At 39.5% G+C, this 24,966-nt stretch overlaps 1 protein-coding gene across 6 annotated transcripts in view; it reads right to left on the bottom strand.

The window, feature by feature from the left end:
- Nucleotides 1-24,966, bottom strand: part of KHDRBS2 (KH RNA binding domain containing, signal transduction associated 2) — a 525,703-nt gene that overhangs the window by 417,956 nt on the left and 82,781 nt on the right. For all 6 annotated transcript variants that reach the window (XR_013276828.1, XR_013276827.1, XR_013276826.1 and 3 more), the window contains exon 2: nt 5,030-5,157. Coding sequence is in view for 1 of the 6 variants with exons in the window: in XM_077487861.1 (XP_077343987.1) it covers nt 5,030-5,157 (128 nt within the window). In the remaining 5 variants the exon portion in view is untranslated. The remainder of the gene's footprint in view (nt 1-5,029; nt 5,158-24,966) is intronic.

Below are 24,966 nucleotides of genomic sequence, written 5' to 3' on the forward strand. Positions count from 1 at the left end.
TTTGCCTTTGTAGGGAAACAAAGAGGAAGTAAACCCATCAGGGTTTACTTCCTCTTTAAACAAAACACCATGATGTGATATGTAACAAATAGTTTAGGAGATTGGATGTGAGCCACAGTCACCTTGGATGGGCTGGTTGAAAGGGGAGAGCAGAGCTTTTATAGGCTACAGTGCCCTAATCCCACCAAAGCCTCCAATAGTATGCTGTTGCTGGGGGAGGATTTCTGTTGCAGAAACCAATGGAAACCTGTGAATAAAGTAAGGGGGGAAAGGTGAGAGAATACAGCGACCTTCCCATGTGGTCCCCGCTTGGCTTCAGGGAATATTACCTAGCGCTTTGGAATAATATAGTAGTTGATTTAGTGACTAGGTAGAATGTTTCCTGGGCAAAATTAAAGTTCTCGTTTCAAAATGAATGTTCCCCATTCAGAGTCACCAGGTTGTGGAAAACTAAGATGGCACCTGCTTTGGTAAACCTATGATTTTCAAAATCAGTCTTGCATAAGCATTTTAATTATAATTCACAGCATTTTTATTCACAAGGTTTTTTGGGGGGCTTTTACACTAGCAATTGTGAATTGGGGTTAGTATATTTTTTAGCTATTCCACCTTCTATAAAAAACTTTAGGTTAGCATTACACTTTAAATTACATATGTGAATTGTCTTCACTCCCCCTTCCTGGAATTTGTGTAAATGTCTACCAAGCAGCAACTTGACAGCAACCTTTAGAAGTCACAGGGAACATACTAAACCGCATTTTAATACTCAATATCTATTTCCGGTTGGCATATATGGTACTGCACATGACCATTATTTCATTCCATTATGGTATTAAAGTCCTGTGTTTGCAAATAAAATTGATTGTGGACTGTTATTGAATTGCAAGTTTGAGCTACTGCAGACTGCGAGCTTCTCCTAAATGATTGTCTAGCTTGTTTAGGCATCCTCCTCCAGAATGTACATAGCGGTTCTCCTCACTAACATTACATGTTTAATGGAGCATCAGTAAACCAAAGCTTTGAATGATTTTACATTACAAAAATGATGAATGATTCTCAGCAATCAGTCATTTTCCTAATATTTTCTGTCAGAAGATCTACATAAATCTGTTCTACTGTATCCAGTGGCTTCATATGCCTGTGTCTTGTTCTGTTTCCCCGAAGGAGTTTATCCTTCAGATTTATGACACAGTTCAATAAAAACGTTCACTGGAAAAGTCAACGGAGATTGATCATTAAAAGCATAAATCTTCGGGATTTCTGCTTCTCACCTCCACCTACTCATTTACACAATTCATCAAGTTCCCTGCATATGATATTCTGAAAAGTAATGACTTGGTTTCATACTCAAGTAAAATCTATTAGGAAATAGATTATGCTATGTTTTAAATCTTTATCAGTAAATGTAGATTTAATGACCATATTTTCTTATTTTTTATTATCACTAGGATGCATTTCCCTAAAAATTGGAACAGTTATTTGCTCCACAAAAGTAATTTGCTGTATCTCAAATCCTGTCACACTCTGAGTATTGTTCTGCACAATAAATGTGTCTGTGCTTGCCTGATTATACAGTGCATAGCATCCTGTAAAATCATACAAATCCCTGAGGTTTTCTATGTCCCCTTGGAAAACCGTTAGAGCTCAATTTAACCACTTAAGGACCAGAAGATTTGCCCTCTTAATGACCAGACCATTTTTTTGCGATACGGTACTGCGCCGTTTTAACATGTACTCTGAAACGCGTTGGGTGCAAGAATCACTATATTTTACAGTTTGTACTATTATGCAATCATGGTGACAATATTGTAAACATGTTCAAATATGTTATGTGTTTTTCATATATGCTTTTTACATACTATATTCAATAAATAATTTAAAACTTGAAATATACTCTCCAAAAGATTTTGTGCCTTTAGTCCACCACAAGGGGATTGAGTTTCCCCCTTTAACTTGAAATTGTGTAGTCGAGCGCCGCTGTACCCAAACAAAATTGGCATCCTTTTTTTACACAAATAGAGCTTTCTTTTGGTGGTATTTGATCACCTCTACAGTTTTTATTTTGCGCTATAAACAAAAAAATCTAACAATTAAAAAAAATATATATTTTTTTAAATTTTTGCTATAATAAATATCAAAAACAAATGTAAAAAAACAAATGTATTCATCAGTTTAGACCAATATGTATTCTTCTACATATTTTTTGGTAAAATAAATGCAAAAAGAGTATGTTGATTGGTTTTCACAAAAGTTATAGCGTCTACAAAATATTGAATATATTTATGCCATTTTTATTATAATTGTTATAGCGTCTACAAAATATTGAATATATTTATGCCATTTTTATTATAATTTTTTTTTTACTAGTAATGGTGGTGATCTGCGATTTTTAGCAGGACTGCGACATTGCGGTGGACAGATCAGACACTTTTGACACTTTTTTGGGACTATTGACATTTATGCAGCGATCAGAGCTAAAAATAGCCACTGATTACTGTATAAATGTCTCTAGCAAACTCTTGTACAGTCATGCCAATGAACATCTAAATGATTTAGAGAAGGATTGGCAGAAAGTGCTGTGGTCAGATGAGACCAAAATTGAGCTCTTTGGAATTAACTTGACTTGCTGTGTTTGGAGGAAGAAAAATGCTGACTATGACCCTTAGAACAGCATTCTGACAGTCATGCATGGAGGTGGAAACATGATGCTTTGGGTCTATTTTTCTGCTAAAGGTACAGGCCAACTTTGCCGCATTGAGGGGCCAAACGATGGGGCCATGTATAGTAAAATCTTGGATGAGTACATGAATGGGTCTTCCAGCATGACAATGAAAAACATACCACTAACAAAGGAGTGGCTCAAGAAGAAGCACAAATCATGAAGTGGCCTAGCCAGTCTCCAGACCTTAAAACCTACACCCAGCACACCCTGTGTGCACGCCTATGGATACCAAGCTTCTTCCATCAGAAAGATTAATGAAACAGGTGGGGGTTAGACTGCGGAGGGAGTATTTGTTGACATGGAGAAAAGTCAATGCCTAAGCTGGAATAGTCAAAGCCTAAGCTGGGAATTGGGGTCCTCCCCAGGCACAATGGAATTAACATTTAGAAGACAGAAGCAGACAGGTGCCTGCGGCTTACCAGTAATATTAAATGATAAGTTCACCTTTAAATGTTTTTTTAAAAACACATTTTTTTCAGGTTTGCAGGTCTCCTGCAGACTGTCAGTGTGAGCTGTATGCCTGTGCATTATACAGGGAAGGGAGTTTTACAGTTGCAGGGAGAATCAATGAACTACCACAGTGCCCAACAGCGCTGTGGTAGTTCATTGAGAACTTTAAGGCGACAGCAGCAAGGGATGTCGGTACCTGTAGTTCATTCATTCACAGAACTCTGTGAATAAATGATGCAGTAATGTGGTTGGAGCACCACATGGGTGAGCTCTTTTCAAAATGTGACAGCTGGTACGGGGAAGTTGCTATGTTTGATAAAATCCCTGAAACGTGCATTAATTATCCGTTGTTTTTTTTTCTCAACAAAAGTGGAGTTTGTCTTTCAGGCAGAGAGAGGAAAGAATTCTGAGTGTATACAGTTTGCCCAAGGTATTTACATAGTGGACATGATAAGTTAACTTTAAATACAATATCTTTCTCTGGAGCAGGAGAAGATCTGTGGCACTTTTCTATACTGAAACTAGAGCTGTCTCGTTGTTAGGTAGTAGCAGAACCCAGAAAAATGTGTTCAAGTGTTCCTTAGGCCCCTTTTACACTGGGGTGAGAGAGGCATCGGCGGTAAAACTTTACCATCGTTTTAGCGGCGGTATTCGGCTAGCAGCCAAGAAAGGGTTAAAAACCACTGCAAAGCGCTGCTGCTGCAGCGCTTTGCCGGTGGTATAGCCGCGCTGTCCCATTGATTTCAATGGGCAGGAGCGGTAAAGGAGCGGTGTATACACTGCTCCTTCACCGCTCCAAAGATGCTGCTAGCAGGATTTTTTTTTACCATCCTGCTAGTGCACCGCTCCAGTGGGAAAGCCCTCAGGGCTTTCACATTGGAGACACATTGGAGACACAGCACCAGCTGTTTCAGGGCACTTTGCAGGTGCTATTTTTAGCACTGTAGCGCCTGCAAAGCGCCCCAGTGTGAAAGGTAATCCTATAGGACAGTGATGGCGAACCTTGGCACTCCAGATGTTTTGGAACTACATTTCCCATGATGCTCACCTACACTTCAGAGTGCATGAGAATCATGGGAAATGTAGTTCCAAAACATCTGGGGTGCCAAGGTTCACGATCACTGCTATAGGATCTGTATCTGTAAGACTAGATGTCCAGAGAACCCCACTCCCCATACATTAGATGCCAAGAGCCCCCCACCATTAGATGTGAATAGTCCTCCATTCTCCCTTACGTCACAGTGCACCCCCTTACCTTGTGCTGCTGCTAAAAAAAAGCTGGCGGCGGAGCTGGGAAGCAGAAAGTTCAGCGTCTGGAGGAGGACCAAAGGAGGGCTGGTGTCTGCTGAATGCTGAGAACAGGGGAGGTCGAGAGAAGAGGGTGCTTTGGTTGCAAAGTGAGGTACAGTATCTGTATGAAGAGTTCTGTTCTCTTCTCTGCTACCAACCGCTGAGATGGGGAAGGGGGTCAGATAAGATCATCTCTGAGGCTGCATGGAGAAGTGCAGGATCTGGTGGAGGAGTTCTGTCCTCCTTTCTGCTGCTGACTGCTGTGGCAAGGTGAGGGCAACAATGAGGGTGGCTTTTGCCGAGGTGTGAGGGCCACATGAAATTGGCTAGAGGGTCGAATTTAGCTCCCAGGCTTTGTGTTTGACACACGTGCTATAGAGTGTTACAGGCTACATAGAATATAGTTAACTTGGACTCTCTAATAAATTAGGATTGTTTACATGTAGTGAGTCTCTGTGTCAACTAAAATAATCATATATGGTTGGCTAGTTTAATCTCACAAACAAAAGCACACATGCAAAATTTGAAAGCCACATATATGACCTTTTTTTGTATAGAAAGAGTTACCTTTGGATACTGTTTCACTGGTATCAAGACTCGTTCTGACAGCTTAATGTTTTTGTTACTGATTATGTCTAAGTATTTCTTTTCTTCCTCTTCCTTCTCTCCCACAGATTCTTTAAACTTTTGTATTTCTGTGGAAAAAAACAAAACAAAAAATGTTATGTTTACCAACTCCAACAGATCTAGTTAACAATTAACAATGTAATTCTGTATGTTCTGTATATCTGCATATTCATATCTCCATTGCTGTTGCTGTGTTTATAATATAATTTATGAAAGTTGGTACTAGCCAAAAGCCACATAGCTCTCTGATGGAGGCAAATGTTCAGAAACTGACCTGATGTACTTTAGGTTTAAATTAAATTACATTGTATATTTAAAGTGGACCTTCAGTAATGTTTTCAACTTTCCATCTATTAAATCCTCTGCCTTTGTTGTTTTAACTTTAGACAGTACAACATTTTTTTTCTGCCAGTAAATACCTTATCCACTTCCTGTTTGTGTGGTAAAAAGCCTAGGCTTCTGACATCATGCACAGCTCTCTCTCTCTCACTCTGGTGAGAGTTTGCCAGAAAGTGAGGGGAGACGAGTCATAAGAGGGCCAATGAGAGCTGCAGACCTGGAGGTGTGCCTATCTGTGTAAATCCAGGAAGTGTACAGGCAGCAGCTTCAGCTGCCCACAGTTAGAATGGATGCAGCCAGACTTAGTGGAGAGAGATTTCTGCAGCATATTTGGCAAGTACAGAATCACAGTATATATAAAATAATATGCAAAGTCGTTGAAGGAAACTTCAGAATGGCAAAAATGCTTTTATTTTGTGAGCAGACTGCAGTTCCTCTTTAATAATAAAACTCCAGTCAAAATAAAAAAAAAATACCTTAAAAAGCATGCAGGCATTATTGCAGTTCTCCAGCCCATCCACTCCCATTAGTCAGTGATCTGATAGCTCAGGAACACCTTTCATTGACTTATTTGTTAGGAAGAATTCCCAAACACACTCAGTGTAAACAGCTTGAAAACATTGCTTCCTAAGACTTGGTTCACACCTATGCGTTTTTTAATGCTTTTTGCAGAAATGCACCATAGTCCATTTACCATGGTTTCCTATGGGACACGTTCACAGTGTCCCATAAAAAACTCAGTCTATTTACCATGGTTTCCTATGGGACATCTATGCTTTTTTTCGCTGCATTTCTGGAAAGGATCAGGGACTTTTTTTAGTCCCAAAATGCCCATGTAGTTTAAAATTTGCTTCCAAGCCTATATACTGTACTGTCAGTTTACCAGCATTATTTATAATATTATATGGATGCCAGTCAAAATACAAAAGAAAAAAGGAAAACCACCTCTTGAAATTGGATCCTCATAGGGTAGTTGAAAATAGATTATGCTAAAATACTACCAGTAGTAATAAAGTGTTTGTTAACCTAACATTTCATATTCCTTATATGTGCATGCTGTACTATGTACTTGTATGAAAAAGTATCCTGTTCTCTTTGTATTGCTTCCTTTGTGTGAAATCCCTGGTGTTCCTGCCAGTCCCTCTGCTTTTCCAATAAAAACTGACCACACTAAGCAGGACAGCACAGCTTGATCAGTTTTCTAGCTATGCTGGGAACTCAGCCTGTTCTCCCCCAATGATCAGACTTGTTCTGACAACCCTCCTGAGGGAGCACAGGGAATGCACTCACTTATAAAAAAGGGGAAAAAAGTATTGATAATGTTTTTTTAACCAGTTCCATACCAAGCTAACGTAAAATGACACCGGCAGGAACACTCCGTACCTTATGACATCCACCCGGCCTTGCTGCTCCTGTACGCCCCCGGGGGCGCTAAGAGTGGCATTCAGTGACAAAGTGTGTCCCTCGGGACACAGCCCATCCCCGATCGGGGTAAAGACCCAATAAAAATGTCTCTACTACGTGACCGACTGTGTCCAATCACAGCCGGTCACATGAGCTATGTCCAATCACAGCCAGTCACAAATGACAACAAACGGCTGTAGTGCCATTTCAGGGTTCTCCTCCTCAGTGTGTGAGGAGGAGACCTGGCTAAAAAACACAGTACAATGCCCGCCAAATAAAGAGGACCTGTCACAGCCCATCAGAGTACATGTTACAGCCCATCAGAGTACCTGTCACCAGCATCAGATTACCTGTCACAGCCCATCAGAGTACCTGTCACCAGCATCAGAGTACCTGTCACAGCCCAGCAAAGTACCCGAGTACATACAACAAAAGTATCCAGCGCTCAATGGGTTAATGGGGGGAACAGTCAAACAAATGGCAGCCGAATGAGAATATACAAAGGTTATTCAATGGGAACCATACAGATCAATCAAGTTGTCAATGCAAAGGAAAGTGAGGAAAGATGAGAAATGAAGTAAAAGGCTTACGGTGTCACTGGAGGTCCTAGCAGCAAGGGAGACGCCAATGTCCCTGCTGCGCTCAGCCAAATGAAGGACCCATTCCCCGGCGTGTGAAGGGCAGTTAGGCTTGGTGTCCTGACATGTGAAGCATGGGATTTGGATTTCCACCTTCCCACTGACTGCTGCCTCCCCCTCCATCACCAGCACACCTAGCTAAACTCACATGTGTCAGTCACCTGTACTTAAGGTGGAAGTTCAATTTTTGGGTGGAACTCCGCTTTAACCACTTCCCGACTGCCCACCGTCATTTTACTTCGCTACTTTGAAGAGGAATGGCATTGTTATGGTAGCAGCTAGCTACCATAACCCCGGTATCCTTTTCTTCCTGCGGTCCACTTCAAGATAAAAGTGGTCTCTGTGGCTCATTCACCCCAAGATCACTTTTATTGGCAGCAAGAGGGAGCCCCCTCCTGCCACTCTCCAGTGCCCTCTGTCGCTTACCAGAGCTGTTGGTAGCGGCAGAGTCGATTGGATCCTCTCCCTAGCCTGATATGGAGACGAGTGAGGGGAACATGGCCACCACCCATCTACATATTATTGCAGGGCGGAAGCGACGTTAAAATGTCACTTCCACCCAATGCTCTTAAAGGAACATTTTACATTTTTATATTTTAGTGTAAATATAAGATCTGAGGTCTTTTTGACCCCAGAGCTCATATTTAAGAGGCCCTGTCATGCTTTTTTTCTATTTTTCTCTATTACAAGGGATGTTTACATTAAATATCAGAATTACAGAAATAAAAGTGACCCAATTTTTTTAAAGAACAGTGTAAAAGGTAAAATAAATAAGAACTTTCTTTTTGCACATCCCCGTCTCGCCGAGCTCATGTGCAGAAGCGAATGCATAAATGAGTAGCGCCCACATATGAAGTATTGCCACTATCGTTAGAGCAAGAGCAATAATTCTAGCCTCCTCTGTAACTCAAAACATGCAACCTCAAAACAAAGAGTAAAAGTTTGTTGCCATTCCACGAGCGGGCAAAACTTTGAAGCGTGACACATTTGGTAACATTATCTTTCACAATATAAAAAAAAATATTGGAATAACTTTACTGTTCATATTTTTTAATTCAAAAAAGTGAATTTGTTCCAAAAAAAGTGCACTTGTAAGTCTGCTGCGCAAATACGATGTGACAAAAAGTATTTGTAACGACCATCATTTTATTTTCTAGCGTGATAGAAAAAAATATATATGATGCATGGGGATTCTAAGTAAATTTCTTGCAAAAAAAAAAACAGTTTTTAACTTGTAAACACCAAATCTCAGATAGAAGCTCGGTCCTTAAGTGGTTAAGTAAATACGCCAACATGAGTTCTGTCTCTTCTAGGCAGTTTTTTCAATCTCTTCCCTCAGTCTGTCCTGATTGTGTCTACTTCACAGTGGGATGTCATGCTCAGAATGGTATAACCAGCAAATATTAAAACTGATATGCCCTGTTATAAAACTGTAAAATGTATAGTTAGCATTTTCCAGCTCTGAAACTGCAGAGTACACTGTCTGTGCATTTGTACTGTTAAATTCTCAAATTAATATCATCTCACCTTGTGATGAGAATACCATATACTACTATTACTGTAAACAGTAGAAACCTATATGCATAAAATATATCCAGAAAATAATGTATTCTTTGTTTTTATATATATATATATATATATATATATATATATACACACACATACATACATATACAAACAAGGGGCATTCAAGCCAGACCAGGACTTTCAATTTTACAGGTATAGAAAAGGAATGCTCGCATGGCAGTGCTACATGCAGTAGCAAGTGGCAAGTGTGTCCTATTACTGATGGGCAGCGCACATGTCACTGACCGGTCCAGGGATCCTTAATCAATAATACAGTGTTTGTGCGGTGGAAGTGTAAAGCAGTGGAAGCATGTGGACTCACCACCACCAAAAGAATTTTGCGCAATTGCATCTGCAGGTAAAGTGATGGTAAGTGTTTTCTTGTACAAACGTAGTGTTATTTATGTAGATTTTCAACCCCGTGGTGCCACTATCAACAGTGAATATTACTCTCATGTGCTGAGTGACGTGCATACGCATCTGCAGAAAAAATGGCCTGGTTTGATCACTAATGTTGGGTGAACGGTTCAGTCCAAGCATGAATTCGGGCCATATATTGGCTTTCCACCTGTTTGACAAACACCCAAATTGTGGAGGCGTTCGACCAATTTTTTGGCCTGCCGAGCACCCCAAAATGCACTGCATGCCACATAGTGCATTGGAAAACCCGATAGGCTGAAACAATATAGAATTTGCCCAATCAGGGCACAGAACACTGTAAATTGCAGTGTGATATTGGAGTGGTGATAGATAGAACAGGGCTCTGTTCATCGCTACTATCAAGTTATTGTGCTATTGTGATTCTATTGTGAGTGTAGAGTGTTAGTTTAGTGTGAATCTAGTGATAGTACAGTGTGAGTGTAGTGCAACAATTCCTTTTTACTTTAGTGTCAGTTTAGTGTTTCAAGGCAGGTTTACTGCAGTATATTGAGGTGTGTTAGTGCATGTTTACTGCAGTATATTGAAGTGTTAGTGCACATTTACTGCAGTATATTGAGGTGTGTTAGTGCACGTTTACTGCAGTATATTTAGGTGTGTTAGTGCACATTTACTGCAGTGTATTGAGGTGTTAGTGCCAATTTATTTCAGTATATTGACATGCGTTAGTGTTCGTTTACTGCAGTATACTAAAGTGCATTAGTGCATGTTTACTGCAGTATATTGAACTACATTAGTGCATGTTTACTGCAGTAAATTGAACTGCGTTAGTGCACATTTACTGCAGTAAATTGATGTGCGTTAGTGCTCGTTTACTGCAGTATATTAAAGTGCATTAGTGCATGTTTACTGCAGTATATTGACGTGCGTTAGTGTATGTTTACTGCAGTATATTGAACTGCCTTTTAACTCTACCCACTGTGGAGATGCGACCCTGTGTTCCAGGTACATATGAGCAGTGTATGCCTGATTTTGGTAGGCTTGCTAATTGCACATCTGTGCGCTGGCTTCATATTCATCATATTATCATCATAGAGGTCATTTGCTCATCCTTGGAGACAGCTCCGCCCGGCAGACAGGAGTTCTTGCCTAGGAGTCAGGAGGGAGCCAGTGCAGCACAAAGCTGCAAGCACAGAGGTGCTGAGCATCAGGTCTGGGGAAGACAGACCAAGGCCTAAGTTGTAAGGCCTGAGAAGGAGAGCTGTATTTTTAGCCAGGAAGGCTGAATGCTGGTTGTTCTGAAGCAGGACTGTAATGTTGAATACTCCTGCAGGGGAATCTGCTGTTTATTTTTTACTTTCTGTTTCTTTTGAATAAAAATGGGCTGCCATGCCCTTGAAAATGCAGTCTGGACTGACACGATTTCTTCAATTTGCATGCACCACTAGAGCTTAATCACCCCAGATTGTTACACCACAAATTTATAATTTCAGCAAAAAAAAAAACACTCAAATAATTTTTAGTGCACACAAATACAATATAGGCCCTATTTTTTGCAAAAGACAAGGATGTATTGAATAAGTGGATATCAAGTAGGTTAACCCTCAAAATTGACTGCAAATGTAAAAATTTACAACACCCTATAAAATTGCATAGTACAGGTGACATATCTCTTATAGACCTCTAATTTCACCCCTGCACTCTGTTTAAGCTGATCAAGCAAAAAATTAGAGATGAGTACTTCTAAGTTTATACTACCCAGGGAAGACCAGCCACTAACTTCTCTTACACATGCCATGGAAGTATTGCCTGCTGCTACTGTAACCATTATGGTGACAGCAACTTCTAGCTCCTATAGTAATCAGGAGTTTGTTTACATGCAGGTGCTGCTGCCACCATAATATTTACCGTGGAAAAACGGTTAAAGTATAAGTAAAGCCAATGAATAAAGTCTCATATAACCGTTAACAGGTTGACATAATTTGAAAGTCATTTCAATATATATATTTTTTCAACTTAACATTTTTATTAATTTCTCAGTTGACATTTTCCAATATTGCTAACACAGAAATTGTTTTGTAACTTATAAAAACATTGGGTATTCCATTGTTTAAACATATATTAAACAACAAGAAAAGAAGTGATCAAGTACAAGGTATTATCATTGTTCTTTGTAATCAATGTATGCCCACCCCTAATGGGAACAAACTGTGGCCAGAGATTGTTCACCAAAGTTTTTATATCCACCGTTAAGGAAGAATGGAGGAGTTCTATCACACATAGTATGCTAGTAACTCAAACTTGATTCAAGTACAATTTTACAGTTTTTCAGATAGTTAGAAGGTTTTGGATTTGTTTAACCAGGCTTGCCATTTACTTTTGAAAATATTTGTAGAACTAGAGGGATTGGATAGGGTATGAAAATGGTTTGGTCTGTCTGACCCAATGATATAAATAGCAAACAAAACACCTGGTGCCAAACGGCTCGGTGAAATAAACCCCTTTGGGTCTTTAATAGACAGGCCAAAAAGATATAAAGAGTAAAAAATTATTTTATTTGATAAATATAGATAAAAGTATGTGCATATAGCATGTACAGTTGACATACAAGCATTGTACTAGTACCCAGAATGACACAGTTGTATGAGCTGGTCACTGTCCTTGATAACATGGACTAGTGGCAATACAGCATATAACACCTTACATGTTATGGACAGAGAGTCCTCCTTCAGAGGTTTTATTACAGATTCATATGGGTATAAAATCTCTACAAAGAGAGTATACAAAATTAGTATTAACTAACAAACTTCAGTATTGATACAAGTTAATTGTCACTGTGCAAACAATTATCATAGCAGGTACTGTAAGATGGAACATGGATAACTTACATTGTACATGCTTAAGACAAAAGATGTCTGTAGAAATTAAACTAATTAGATCGCACATGGAAGGCCCAGGACTCGAGAGCACACCAGTCAAGACGGAGGCATAGGTTCAGATTTGTATCAATGCTTTTAATTGTTCTTGTCTTTTTTATGTATTTCTGCATGTACTGGTCTTTAATACAGATTGAGGTGTAAAGCAGCACAGTGGATGGAACCTATGCTTGCCATGGACCATTTTTCTATACCTTGAGTAAAGATCACAGAGGATCCTTTGGAGAGATTATTGGCACTAAGTGCAAGGCGTGTTTGACCCCTTGGGGTCCTATAAAGGAGGTGAGCGGCCATTGCATGTGGTGGTGGGAGCACTCTGGATAAGGAGTTTTTTAGAAGAAGCATCACATTTGTTCTTTTTTTATCACTGAAGAAATTATTGTTTATTGGACTTTTTTTATTTATTATTCGGTTTACATATTTCACTGTTAGCTGAAATTTTGTTTTATTTCATATAGATTGTATTATTACAGTGCTATCAAATTTTTTTTCATTTTCATACTGCTACCTGTGGGAGCACATTAGTGACAGCTGCAGCAAACTTCAAGCAATTTTAGGTTTTTCACTATTAGTTGTTTTTTCCACCAAAATCTTTACAAATTAGCATGTCACTACTTCACTTCACTTTTAATGAATAATTTCACATTACATGCAGCTACTGTGATCGGGACTGGCTTGTTTTTGTGCCTGTCGGTGCCATTGTGCCGACGTACATTGCCATGCGGCGGTCCTTAAGTGGTTAAAGTGTAACTAAAGGCAAACCTTTTTTGTGGTTTTAAATATAGTTTTTATTTCTGTCTGTGCCCTTGTTAGGGAGGTTTACCCTCTCAATTAGTCATGTTTACCATTATCATTGAAATTGAAAGTAAAAGAAAATCCTTAATTCTGGGTTGTCCCCAGAACAGGAATCATGTGCATATCTTCCAAAGGGGACATTAGTGCTGGTGACCCTGGTGACCGCCAGAGATGTCTTCACTTTAGATGGATTTTCTCGTACTTTTTAATGGGACACCGGTGGCAAAAATAAAATGTGGAAGGGTTACATTTCTCCCTTACTATACCCAAAATGAAAGAAAAAAAAAAAGGTTTTGCCTTTAGTTCTACTTGAGAGCCAAACTTTACCCTAAAGGGAACTAATTGTCTACTACTTACCTACCGGGCCAATTCTGACACTTCTCTCCTACATGTAATAATCAGAATTTTTCAGCTAGAAAATTACTTAGATCCCTTAAACATTATATACTTTTTTAAGCAGAGGCCATAGAGAATATAATGGTGGGCGTTTTTTCTGTCACACAGTATTTTCCAAATGTAAATTTTGTAGAAAAAAATAAACATTTAATGAATCTTAGTGAACACAAACACAATATAATACTAGAATTTTTGATAAAACATAAAAGATGATGTTACACCAAACACATAGATACCTAACACGTCACACTTTAAAATTGTGTACACCCGTGGAATGATGCAAAGCTACAGTACATAAAAATCTCTATTGACAATGCTGTCAAAGCCGTAAAGGCTTAAAGTGACACAGGAGATATGGTGCTTGAATTATTGCTCTCACTTAGACGTTCTCAATGATACTGCATATGTGTGGTGCAATCACCATTTACATATGCATGCGGGACCTATGTATGCATTCACATTTGCACGCGAGCACGGCGGGGCGCTTTAACATTTATATATTATTATTTCTTTTATTGAAAAAAAAATGACACTGTCACTTTATTTATTTTTAGAGAGATCTGGGGTCTATTATACCCAATATCGCTCCTCTGGCCTCCAATGCTGCAGATCAGACACAAATAATTCTTTAATGGCAGCTTCCCTGGCTTTTAGCGGTCAGGTAAGCAAAGAACTGAAACCAAAAGGGACAAAATCCTAATCGCTTTCAGTTTCTGGGGACACGAAGGGGGAGATATGATGTCAGTTCCCCTCTCTCTCTCTCTCTCTCTCTCTCTGCAGCATGCCACTAGAAAGGCAGCAGCGGAAGGGGTCCACCCCCCTTTCACTGCCTGCAGAAGGGATTGTGTGACTACATAGCCACTTAAATCACTTCTACAGAAACCAGCATCACTGTAAATTTTGATACCAAGATGATGCCTGTAGATGCAGCATCCTAGTATAACCACTTAAACCCCAGGACTAATTGTGAGGGTGAATTTCCCTAAAAGGGGCACAGAAAGTAAAAAAAAAAAAACTGACAGTTTTGCTGTTACTTACACTAAAATACAAGACAGGGCTGCCATGTTTCACCCTTGCTATTTGCCTTGGCCAGTGAGCCTATGGTGGCCCTACTTAGATCTAATGCAGATGTAGGTGGTCTCAAATATGTTCAGCTTCAGGACAAGTTCATGCTCTATGCTAATGATGTGATCTAGCTTCTCAGTGATACAAGCACTTTACTTAGGTCAGCTATGGCCATTATCTCCCACTTTGTGGGGTGCTCTGGATTAACAATTAACTGGACCAAATTGGCCTTACTATCTTTAGATGGCTTTCTGGACCCTACATTGCTTACATTTTGTCCAGATCAAGTTACAACTGCATTTAAATATCTCAGGAATTCATATCCCTTCTAATTCACTAGAATATCGTTGTTTGAACATTATCATAATGTTGAAAATAAGCAATGGATAACTATGGAGGAATATTATAGGTTTACAGCTTAAATCCCTCCCATGGATTAAACCTCAGCTTTGGCGAGAGAAAAAAGATTTAACAATCCTTGTGTTAGCAACTTTAAGAACATGGGGTTTAGCATTAAAAAAGGGAGAACTCTCCACAATAATTGGGACAGTGACCTCTTTGTTCTCCAGTCCTGATTTTCCACCAGCATTGGGGGTTACTAAATTTATCAAATGGATTAGAACGGAAAATATGAGCATTGTTCAGACCCTGGTAGATGGCAAACTTCCACAACTGCCTGATGTGGGGCAGGAACCTAAAAAATAAATGCATACTATTCCACCAATTAAATACATACATTGAATCAAAGATACAGGCATTTTTGACTAATAGACTATTAAGCATTTGAACAATTGTTAATAGAGGAGCGAAAACCGACCCAAAAATTGTCTATTGTATATAAAATGTTGCTCCCCTCCCGACCTCTCAATGAGTTAGCATACATAAGAAAATGGGAGCATGAAATAGATAGTCTGATTCCATTATTGGAGTTGGATAAGGCATTTTCAGTAATAAAGCATTGGTAGCGATTAAATATCAAGAAAGAAATTACAAGATTATGATGAGATGGTATTGGAGTCCAGTGTCCCTAAATAAAATAAATAAAGATAATACAGAGATTTGTTGGAGATGTCTTAAGGATAGGGGAACAACAATACATATTTGGTATGGGTGTCATAGGGTGAAGGATTTCTGGAACAGGATATTTGAAATATATCAGAAAGTATCAGGTATTAAAATACAACCAGATGTAAAGGTCTTGATATTATCTATAATACCAGGGTCAATAAAATCAATAAAAATGGATATCCTTCACCATATGACAACAGCTGCCAAAACAGTAAGGCCGCGTACACACGCGGGGACTGTTCGCCCAACTTTGTCCGTCAAACAGTTTCGGCAAACAGTCCGCTCAAAATTAGCATGGACGGACATGGCCACACACGACGGACGAACAGTTTGCTGAAACCGTGCGCGATGACGTGAACGGCACGTACGAAGGGACGAAAAATACGACGTCCTATACACTGCATTATAACTTTCGGCGTGTAAATCCTTTCTGAGCATGCGCAGAACTTAGTTTGAGGAACAAGCCTACACACGAGGGGACTGTTCGCTGAAACAAGGTTTCAGCGGACAGTTTTTCGGAGTTTCCGAAAAACCTTGTTCAGCGGACTGTTCGCTGAAACTGTCCGCTGAAAGCCCACACACGAGCGGACTGTTTGCTGAAACACTGTTCAGCGGACAAAGTTGGGCGAACAGTCCCCGCGTGTGTACGCGGCCTAATAGTCTGAAAATGGCGAAAAATAAAAAGCCCTACAGTAGTAGTGTGGGTTTGTGAATTGAACTAAATATAATACAGTATATGGAAGAACAGATTAGTAGAGAAAAGAACACAAAAAGCAAAGGTCAAAAATATGGCAACAATGGTAGGAATTTCAGTTCTCAGCATATATGATGCAATACTTATGAAAGGGAATACACCGCCCCAGGGAGAGGTGGGGGGAAATTAATTTTTTTTTATGTTAAGGTTGTTGGATAAATGGAATATAATGAGGTCCTGTGGAAAGGACAAGGGAATAGAAAAGGAAGATAGATGAATATAATAGAAATTGGGGTCTTTTTGTTAGGGATACAGGACAATATGTATAGCTATAGTAGTAAAGTATGTGAATGTATATGTATTTGTATAAATTGTTTATAAAATTAATAAAAATAGATTGAAAACATTATGCCCTTACTCTATCCTTTCCATGATAAGGTTATACCCTGGAATAACTTATTGCTGACCCTAATTGGTAGAAGTGATCTAATTAAAATAATCTTAATGCTACAGTTATCAATTTTTTTGCATATTACACCGGTTGTAATTCCTTAAAAGAATTTCCATAGAATGAATACTATTTTTAGATAATTGTCATGGCAGCCACCAAGAACTAGAAAAACTGCAGCACCCTAAAGATATAGGTGGTATAGATATCCCCAATTCCTGGTTATATTATATAGCAGCTCAACTGCAACCCTGTTCAGAGATTACACTCTCTTGCAGGTAATAAACATTTGACTAAGCCCGGGATTTAGCTGAGGGCTTAGAATCCCAACTACTGTGCAAGCCTAACAAATCCATGCTTACCTACAAATGGATGGACAAAATTTGGGCCAAACTAAGCAGTTACAAAATGTAACAGGATTCAAGAATTATAGCACTATCTGGCTCAAAACCTCCTACCTGTAACTGGCCAAGCATTAATATATAGCAAAATGGCAAGCTCACGGGATTACACAGTTGCATCCGTTCCTTCCCTTTGCTACTTTACAGTTCCGATATGGCCTGCCAGACACCATGTTTTTTTTTAATCTCAAACTTGTCCTTACAATATGGGCACCAGGGCTTCCTTATATCTGGCACCATTCTCCGACCCTTATAATTATATGCAATCCATCAGATCTAACAAGGGATTTATCTCCAAATGCTATGCAATGCTTCTAAACATATATTTGGAGTATCATCCCTGTTGGTGATGCAATACTGAGAAAAGGACATGGGCATAATGGAGGAGGACCAGTGGAAAGCTGTGCTTCAATCTGTACAATTGAGTTATTTAAATGTATCCCACAGGCTCTCCTAATTATACTATAGTTCTCAGATCGAATTGCTCCCTCACCAAATTACATCACATCGGCTTAAGTACAGACCCTACTTGTATCAAATGCAAAAGGAATTATGGAGACCTAATACATATGCTTTGGCATTGTCTCACAAACTACAATATACAAACAACAATGCAGTTGGCCCCCAAAAAATACAGTGGGGCAAAAAAGTATTTAGTCAGCCACCAATTGTGCAAATTCTCCCACTTAAAATGAGAGAGGCCTGTAATTGTCATCATAGGTATACCTCAACTACGAGAGACAAAATGTGGAAACAAATCCAGACAATCACATTGTCTGATTTTTGAAAGAATTTATTTGCAAATTATGGTGAAAAATAAGGGTTTTGTCAATATCAAAAGTTCATCTCAATACTTTGTTATATATCCTTTGTTGGCAATGACAGAGGTCAAACCTTTTCTGTAAGTCTTCACAAGGTTGTCACACACTGTTGCTGGTATGTTGGCCCATTCCTCCATGCAGATCTCCTCTAGAGCAGTAATGTTTTGGGGCTGTCGCTGGGCAACACAGACTTTCAACTCCCTACAAAGGTTTTCTATGGGGTTGAGATCTGGAGATTGGCTAGGCCACTCCAGGACCTTGAAATGCTTCTTACGAAGCCACTCATTCGTTGCCCGGGTGGTGTGTTTGGGATCATTGTCATGCTGAAAGACCCAGCCACGTTTCATCTTCAATGCCCTTGCTGATGGGAGGAGGTTTGCACTCAAAATCTCACAATATATGGCCCCATTCATTCTTTCATGTACATGGATCAGTCGTCCTATTCTCTTTGCAGAGAAACAGCCCCAAAGCATGATGTTGCCACCCCCATGCTTCACAGTAGGTATGGTGTTCTTTGGTTGCAACTCAGCATTCTCTCTCCTCCAAACACGTTGAGTTGTGTTTCTTCCAAACAGTTCTAATTTGGTTTCATCTGACCATATGACATTCTCCCAGTCCACTTCTGGATCATCCAAATGCTCTCTAGTAAACCTCAGATGGGCCCGGACATGTACTGGCTTAAGCAGGGGGACATGTCTGGCACTGCAGGTTCTGAGTCCCTGGTGGCATAGTGTGTTACTGATGGTAGCCTTTGATACGTTGGTCCCAGCTCTCTGCAGGTCATTCACTAGGACCCTCTCGTGTGGTTCTGGGATTTTTGCTCACGGTTCTTGTAATCATTTTGACCCCATGGGGTGAGATCTTGCATGGAACCCCAAATCGAGGAAGATTATCAGTGGTCTTGTATGTCTTCCATTTTCTAATTATTGCTCCCAGAGGTGATTTCTTCACACCAAGCTGCTTGCCTATTGCAGATTCAGTCTTCCCAGCCTGGTGCAGATCTACAATTTTGTTTCTGTGTCCTTCAACAGCTCTTTTGTCTTCACCCTAGTGGAGTTTGGCGTGTGACTGTTGGAGGTTGAGGACAGGTGACTTTTATACTGATAACAAGTTCAAACAGGCGCCATTAATACAGGTAATGAGTGGAGCACAGAAGAGCCTCTTAAAAAGAATATAGATATAGGTCTGTGAGAGCCAGAAATCTTGCTTGTTTGTAGGTGACCAAATACTTATTTTCCACCATAACTTGCAAATAAATTCTTTAAAAAAATCAGACAATGTGATTGTCTGGATTTGTTTCCACATTTTGTCTCTCATAGTTGAGGTATACCTATGATCACAATTACAGGCCTCTCTCATCTTTTTAAGTGGGAGAATTTGCACAATTGGTGGCTGACGAAACACTTTTTTGCCCCACTGTACATATTGGCTATTTTAGATAATGTGGTCCAACAATCACATTTAAAAGAGGTGCTCTCCAAGGTGCCATTCTAAGTCCGTAAGCTAGTACTCCAGAGTTGGAAGTTGGAACCCCCCCCCCCGACCCTGGAGGAGTGGATGCGTAATATAAGTGTAACTTTATGTTATGAACATCTGATATACCAACACTATGGCGGCCCAGCTAGTTTTGAAAAGCTCTGAAACAATTGGTTGAATATACCTGGTCTCACCCCATTTCAACTGGTATTACACATACTTCTATAAAATCCCCATCTCACTCCATCTGACTGATGTCTCCTCTATATTTCGTTCAGTAGGGCTCTTTTTCTATATGATGACTAATTTTTAGATATTTTATACCATCACCTTGAAATAATAAGAATAGTCCCACTGAACATGCTGAGATTGTTCTGTTGCATTACTGCTTAAAGTGTTATAGGCTGTAACCTTTTATACATAATTGGTCACATCTGCTGGAAATTACTGTTTGTTTACAGTCATTTTCTTTGTCTGTTCAATAAGAAAAATGTGCATAATAAGGTGCTTCAGGTTTTGAGGTTCCCAGATCCTAAAAGAAAAGGTTCCAGGGACCAGTTTACCAAGGTCAGCTTTATCTGGTCTGTTGGAATTTATTATAACATGGTGCATTGATTTGCACATTTTTAAGTATACAGCATATTAGTATACCCATTATGCCTTCATGACTTTTATCTGGAGATTTTGATCTGCCCCTTTCCATAGCATACATTTCAGAATTTTTTTTTTAAGCAATACATTATATTTCTATATTATATTTACTCATTTTGAGCAGGTATGGTATCAAAACATGGTGTTATATTATCCGGTCACTTCTTATGAAATTTTGGAACCTTGGAGTGCTGCAACAAACTAGTGTACCTCTGTTTGGCGTTATGTCAAGCAATATATAACATAACATATATACACTTATCGATTCTCTAGGGAATAAATGGGAAATTACTACAATGACAAGGCTCAGCATCAATATAACTAGAAGAACCATGGGTGAGAAAACAGATAATACTGACAAATAGAGATGAGCCCAAAGTTAGACGTGAACATCAGGTGTTCGCCTGTTCACCGAACAGCGAACAATATGCAGTGTTTGAAAAATTCGAAAGCTGTCGGAACACCGTTAAAGTATATGGGACACTAACATGAATAATCAAAAGTGCTAATTTTAAAGGCTTGCATGCAAGTTATTGTCATAAAAAGTGTTGAGGACCTGAGTCCTGCCCCAGGGGACATGTATCAATGCCTTTTTCTTGTTTTTTAAAAACGGCCTTTTTTTCAGGAGCAGTGATTTTTTTAATGCTTAAAGTGAAACAATAAAAATGTAATATTCCTTTAAATATTGTGCCTGGGGGTGTCTATAGTATGCATGTAAAAGTACACATTTTTCTCATGTTCTAAAGGAAAAATAATAATTTAAAACTGATCTGTAATGAATTGTCGGGTCTTGGCAATATAGATAAAACAAATTGAAAAGAAGAGCCTGGGATCCCCCCAGTCCATTACCAGGCCCTTTAGGTCTGGAATAAATATTAAGGTGAACCGAATCAAAATGAAAAACAAAATTGTGTGGGGGTCCCCCTAAAATCCAGACCAGGCCCTTTGGGTTTGATATGGAAATTAAGGGGAACCCTGCATCATATTTTAAAAAAATAGCGTAGGGGTCCCCCCAAAATCCATACCAGACCCCTCAACCTGGCAGGCCACAGGAAAAGAGGGGGGGATGAGAGCACGCCCACCCTGAACCGTACCAGGCCACATGCCCTCAACAGAGGGAGGGTGCTTTGGGGTAGGCCCCCAAAGCCCCTTGTTCCCATGTTGATGGGGACAAGGTCCTCATCCCCACAACCCTTACCCTTGTGGTTGTGGGGGTCTGCGGGCAGGGGGCTTATCAGAATCTGAAAGCCCCTTTAACAAGGGGAGCCCCAGAATCCGGCCTCCCCCCATGTGAAATGGTAACAGGGTACAAATGTACCCTTACCATTTCACAAAAAAGTGTCAAAATGTTAAAAAAAGACAAGACACAGCTTGGGACAAGTCCTTTATTAAAAAATACAAAAATAAAAATGTCCGCTCCCGCACGTGACACTTCTTCGCATTTGACAGTTCGTATATAACTGAGGGCGTGGCCACCCAGTGACATACCCGGGTAACCCCGCCCCCTATGATGCCACAGGGACTTCCCCATGGCTTCCCTGTGGCATCAGAGGGGGGCAGGGCCGCCCCCAGGCACAATATTTAAAGGAATATTTCATTTTTATTGTTTCACTTTAAGCATTAAAAAATCTGCTTTCGAAAAAATGTCCTTTTTGAAAAAAAAATAATTGCATTGATACATGTCCCCAGGGGCAGGACCCAGGTCCCCAAACACTTTTTATGACAATAACTTGCATATAAGCCTTTAAAATGAGCACTTTTGATTATTCATGTTCGTGTCCCATAGACTTTAATGATGTTCTTGTGTTCTGCCAAATTTTTTGCCTGTTCACATGTTCTGCTGCGATCCGAACAGGAGGGTGTTCAGCTCATCCCTACTGACAACACAGAATTGCTGCTAAGACCAAAGAAAATGTATTTCTCTTGCAAAGCAGCACACACTACCATCATTCCACATTTTGCAGAAGCTGCCAACCATACATTTGGCTTGCAATGCCATATAAAGACCACACACAAGCTCCATCTAGCTGTCTTACATATGTCTTCAATCAAAATTTTGACACAGGCTGCTAAAGAGACTGCCACCCCTCTGGTTAAATAGGCTTGCTCCTGTTTTAGTAGGCAAAGTCCTTGCTTTTTGTATGCCCAACTTTTGCAGTTGCTGTCTCACCTTTGCTCTGGTTTCATGGTAGAATGAAAAGATTGTCCACCTTTCTCACGTTCTCCGATCTTGGACTAAAGTCCTTCTGGTGTAGGTTTGCCAAATCGTGTGGAATGCCCAAGAGTACTGCCTTCCAATTCTCATGGAAGCTGGATACCACCTTTGCTTTGAAGCTTGGTGATGAATGTAAAACGCCTTTGTCTGGTAAGAGTACACAAAAGGACTCCCTGCAGGAAAATTATGCAATTTCTGAAACTCTTCTGGTCAATGTATTTGCAGTCAGAAAGACCAGTTTTAGCATGAGGAACCAGAGCAGGCATGACTCTATCAGAATAAAAGGTGACTACATTAGAACTCTCAACACTAGGTCTAGATCCCACAACGAAAACAAGGCTTTTGTATCCAAATTGCCACCTGCATTAAGTATTTGATCAATGGCTTTTAGAAGGGTTCACAACTCAAGCAAGCCATACATTAACAAATCAAACTAAGTCTCTGACAGTCTCTTTATAGAAAGTAATAGTAGTGGTATATACTGTATATCTTGATTAAAAACTGTATATAGAAAATGTCAACATGCCCTTACAAGATCTTCCAAATGACCAATGATCACCATGAAGTAGTCACATTTACTTTCAGACTCAACCTTGATATCATTAAAAGTTTACAAAGCTTCATAGCTATTTTCTTTGACTGTTGAAACTCTATGAATATAAATATATGAATTAGTTGCAGATTCTCACGAAATAAGTGCTGTGCAAAAAAAATAAAAACAGTTCAGCTGCCCCATACTGTTGTGAATGAAAATGAAAGTGACATGGGTCAGACAATGGATACATTTTTTTTTGCATATGAGTACTGTGTAGTCTTATGTTCACCACTACTGAATATGTTTTATTTATCTTTTATATCTTATAGCCCTTGTGACTTAGCTTCTACATTTGGTGTTAAAAAAGAGCTGCAAATATGAATCCACAACAGACACTACCATAACAAAAAACTTCTTTCACTATTTTAATACCATTTTGTTTAAAAATTACTTTACATTTGTACAGTAGAAATTCACATTGTCTGTTACCAAACACTGTTTTTACAACTGATCGTTCACTCCCAAACATTAAACTTGCTTTCCCTTCATCAGTTGGAATTTAGCACTAGATATCCCCTGACTCCTATTCACATCTTGGTTGATATGTTTGTGAACCTGAATAGTTTATCTTGATGTCTTGTAATGTTTTCTGTTGGCTTTCCCTGGAGCACATTTCAGCTGTTTAATCTGCTGTAGTATTTAGCTTAGCAATTTGGATAGTGATTGTGACATTTTACCACTAGACACTGCACCATGGAACAAGTCTATAGGAAGCTGTGAAACAAGAACATATGGTTTGGAGGCTTGGCAGCCTGGGTTTGCATCTGGAAACCACACATTTATTTGTGCTGCGGCTTGATATGTATGGTAAAATGTTTTCAAAGTGTGTTTGTGGAATTCAGTGTTTTTTCTGAACATTTGGCTGTGCTGGTCTGCAGTGTTGTCTACATATTCAGATCCATCTGTATGCTTAGGAAGTCTGCCCAGCTTTGGATTATTAGAAATTCTTTATTTTTATGTTTGTGACATGAAATAATCTCATGATAAGCAGTAAAAATGAGAGGCTTCTAGTAATCAATATTACATTTATTTGGGAGTATTATATACTTTTTTTGCTTGATTTATGTCCCTAAAGTTGTAAAAATAATTTCTTTGTATATGTTTCAGACAAGACAAAGAACAAATCATTGTTAAAAACGTTTTGTTTTATTTGTGTCCCTTAAAGATGTATAAAATATTTTTTGTATATATTCCAAAGCACCTTTGAATTTTTGACTGTTTTACAATTGTACACAAGGAATATGGGTCCACCTCTTCCTAGTGCAATAAATTGACTCCCCTTCCCTACCCCAGTGTTTAGTTCCTACCCTGTGGGAGGCCACCGGGGCAGGGAAATCTATTGTGCTGATGTGAGGATAGGCCAGTAAAGGAAAAAATGATGGTGTGTATTTAATAACAATTCTATGTATTCCTGGCCCACCTCACATCTGAACACAACAGGACATAAGTAGAAGAACCATGGGTGGGAAGACAGTTAATACTGACAACACAGAATTGCTGCGTGTTGTATTTCTCTTGCAAAGCAGCACACATTACCACATTACCTACCATTCCAAATTTTGCAGAAGCTGCCAACAATACATTTAGCTTGCAATGCCATGCAAAGGTCACACACAAGCTCCATCTAGCTATCTTACATATGTCTTCAATCAAAATTTTGACACAAGCTGCCCAAGAGAGCATATAAGGTGATTGCATTAGAACTCTCAACACTAGCTCTAGATCCACACACACATACACAACGATTTTTTCGTCAGAATAAACTCTGACAGTTTTTCTGAAGGAGTTCCGACGGAGTTCCCCTGAAATGGTCTTGCCTACACACGATCACACCCGAAGTCCAATTGTCTAGAACGCTGTAACATACAACATGCACTATGGGACTAGAAAAAGGAAGTCCAATAGCCAGTAGCCAATAGCTGCAATAGATGCGTCGTTTTTGGTCCGTCGGACCAGTATACAGGCGAATGGTTTTCCCGATAGGAATTGAT

Source organism: Lithobates pipiens, unplaced genomic scaffold (assembly GCF_037356315.1).
Source record: "Lithobates pipiens isolate NorthernLeopardFrog02 unplaced genomic scaffold, aLitPip1_a1.2 Scaffold_18, whole genome shotgun sequence".
In the NCBI taxonomy this organism is placed as follows: domain Eukaryota; kingdom Metazoa; phylum Chordata; class Amphibia; order Anura; family Ranidae; genus Lithobates; species Lithobates pipiens.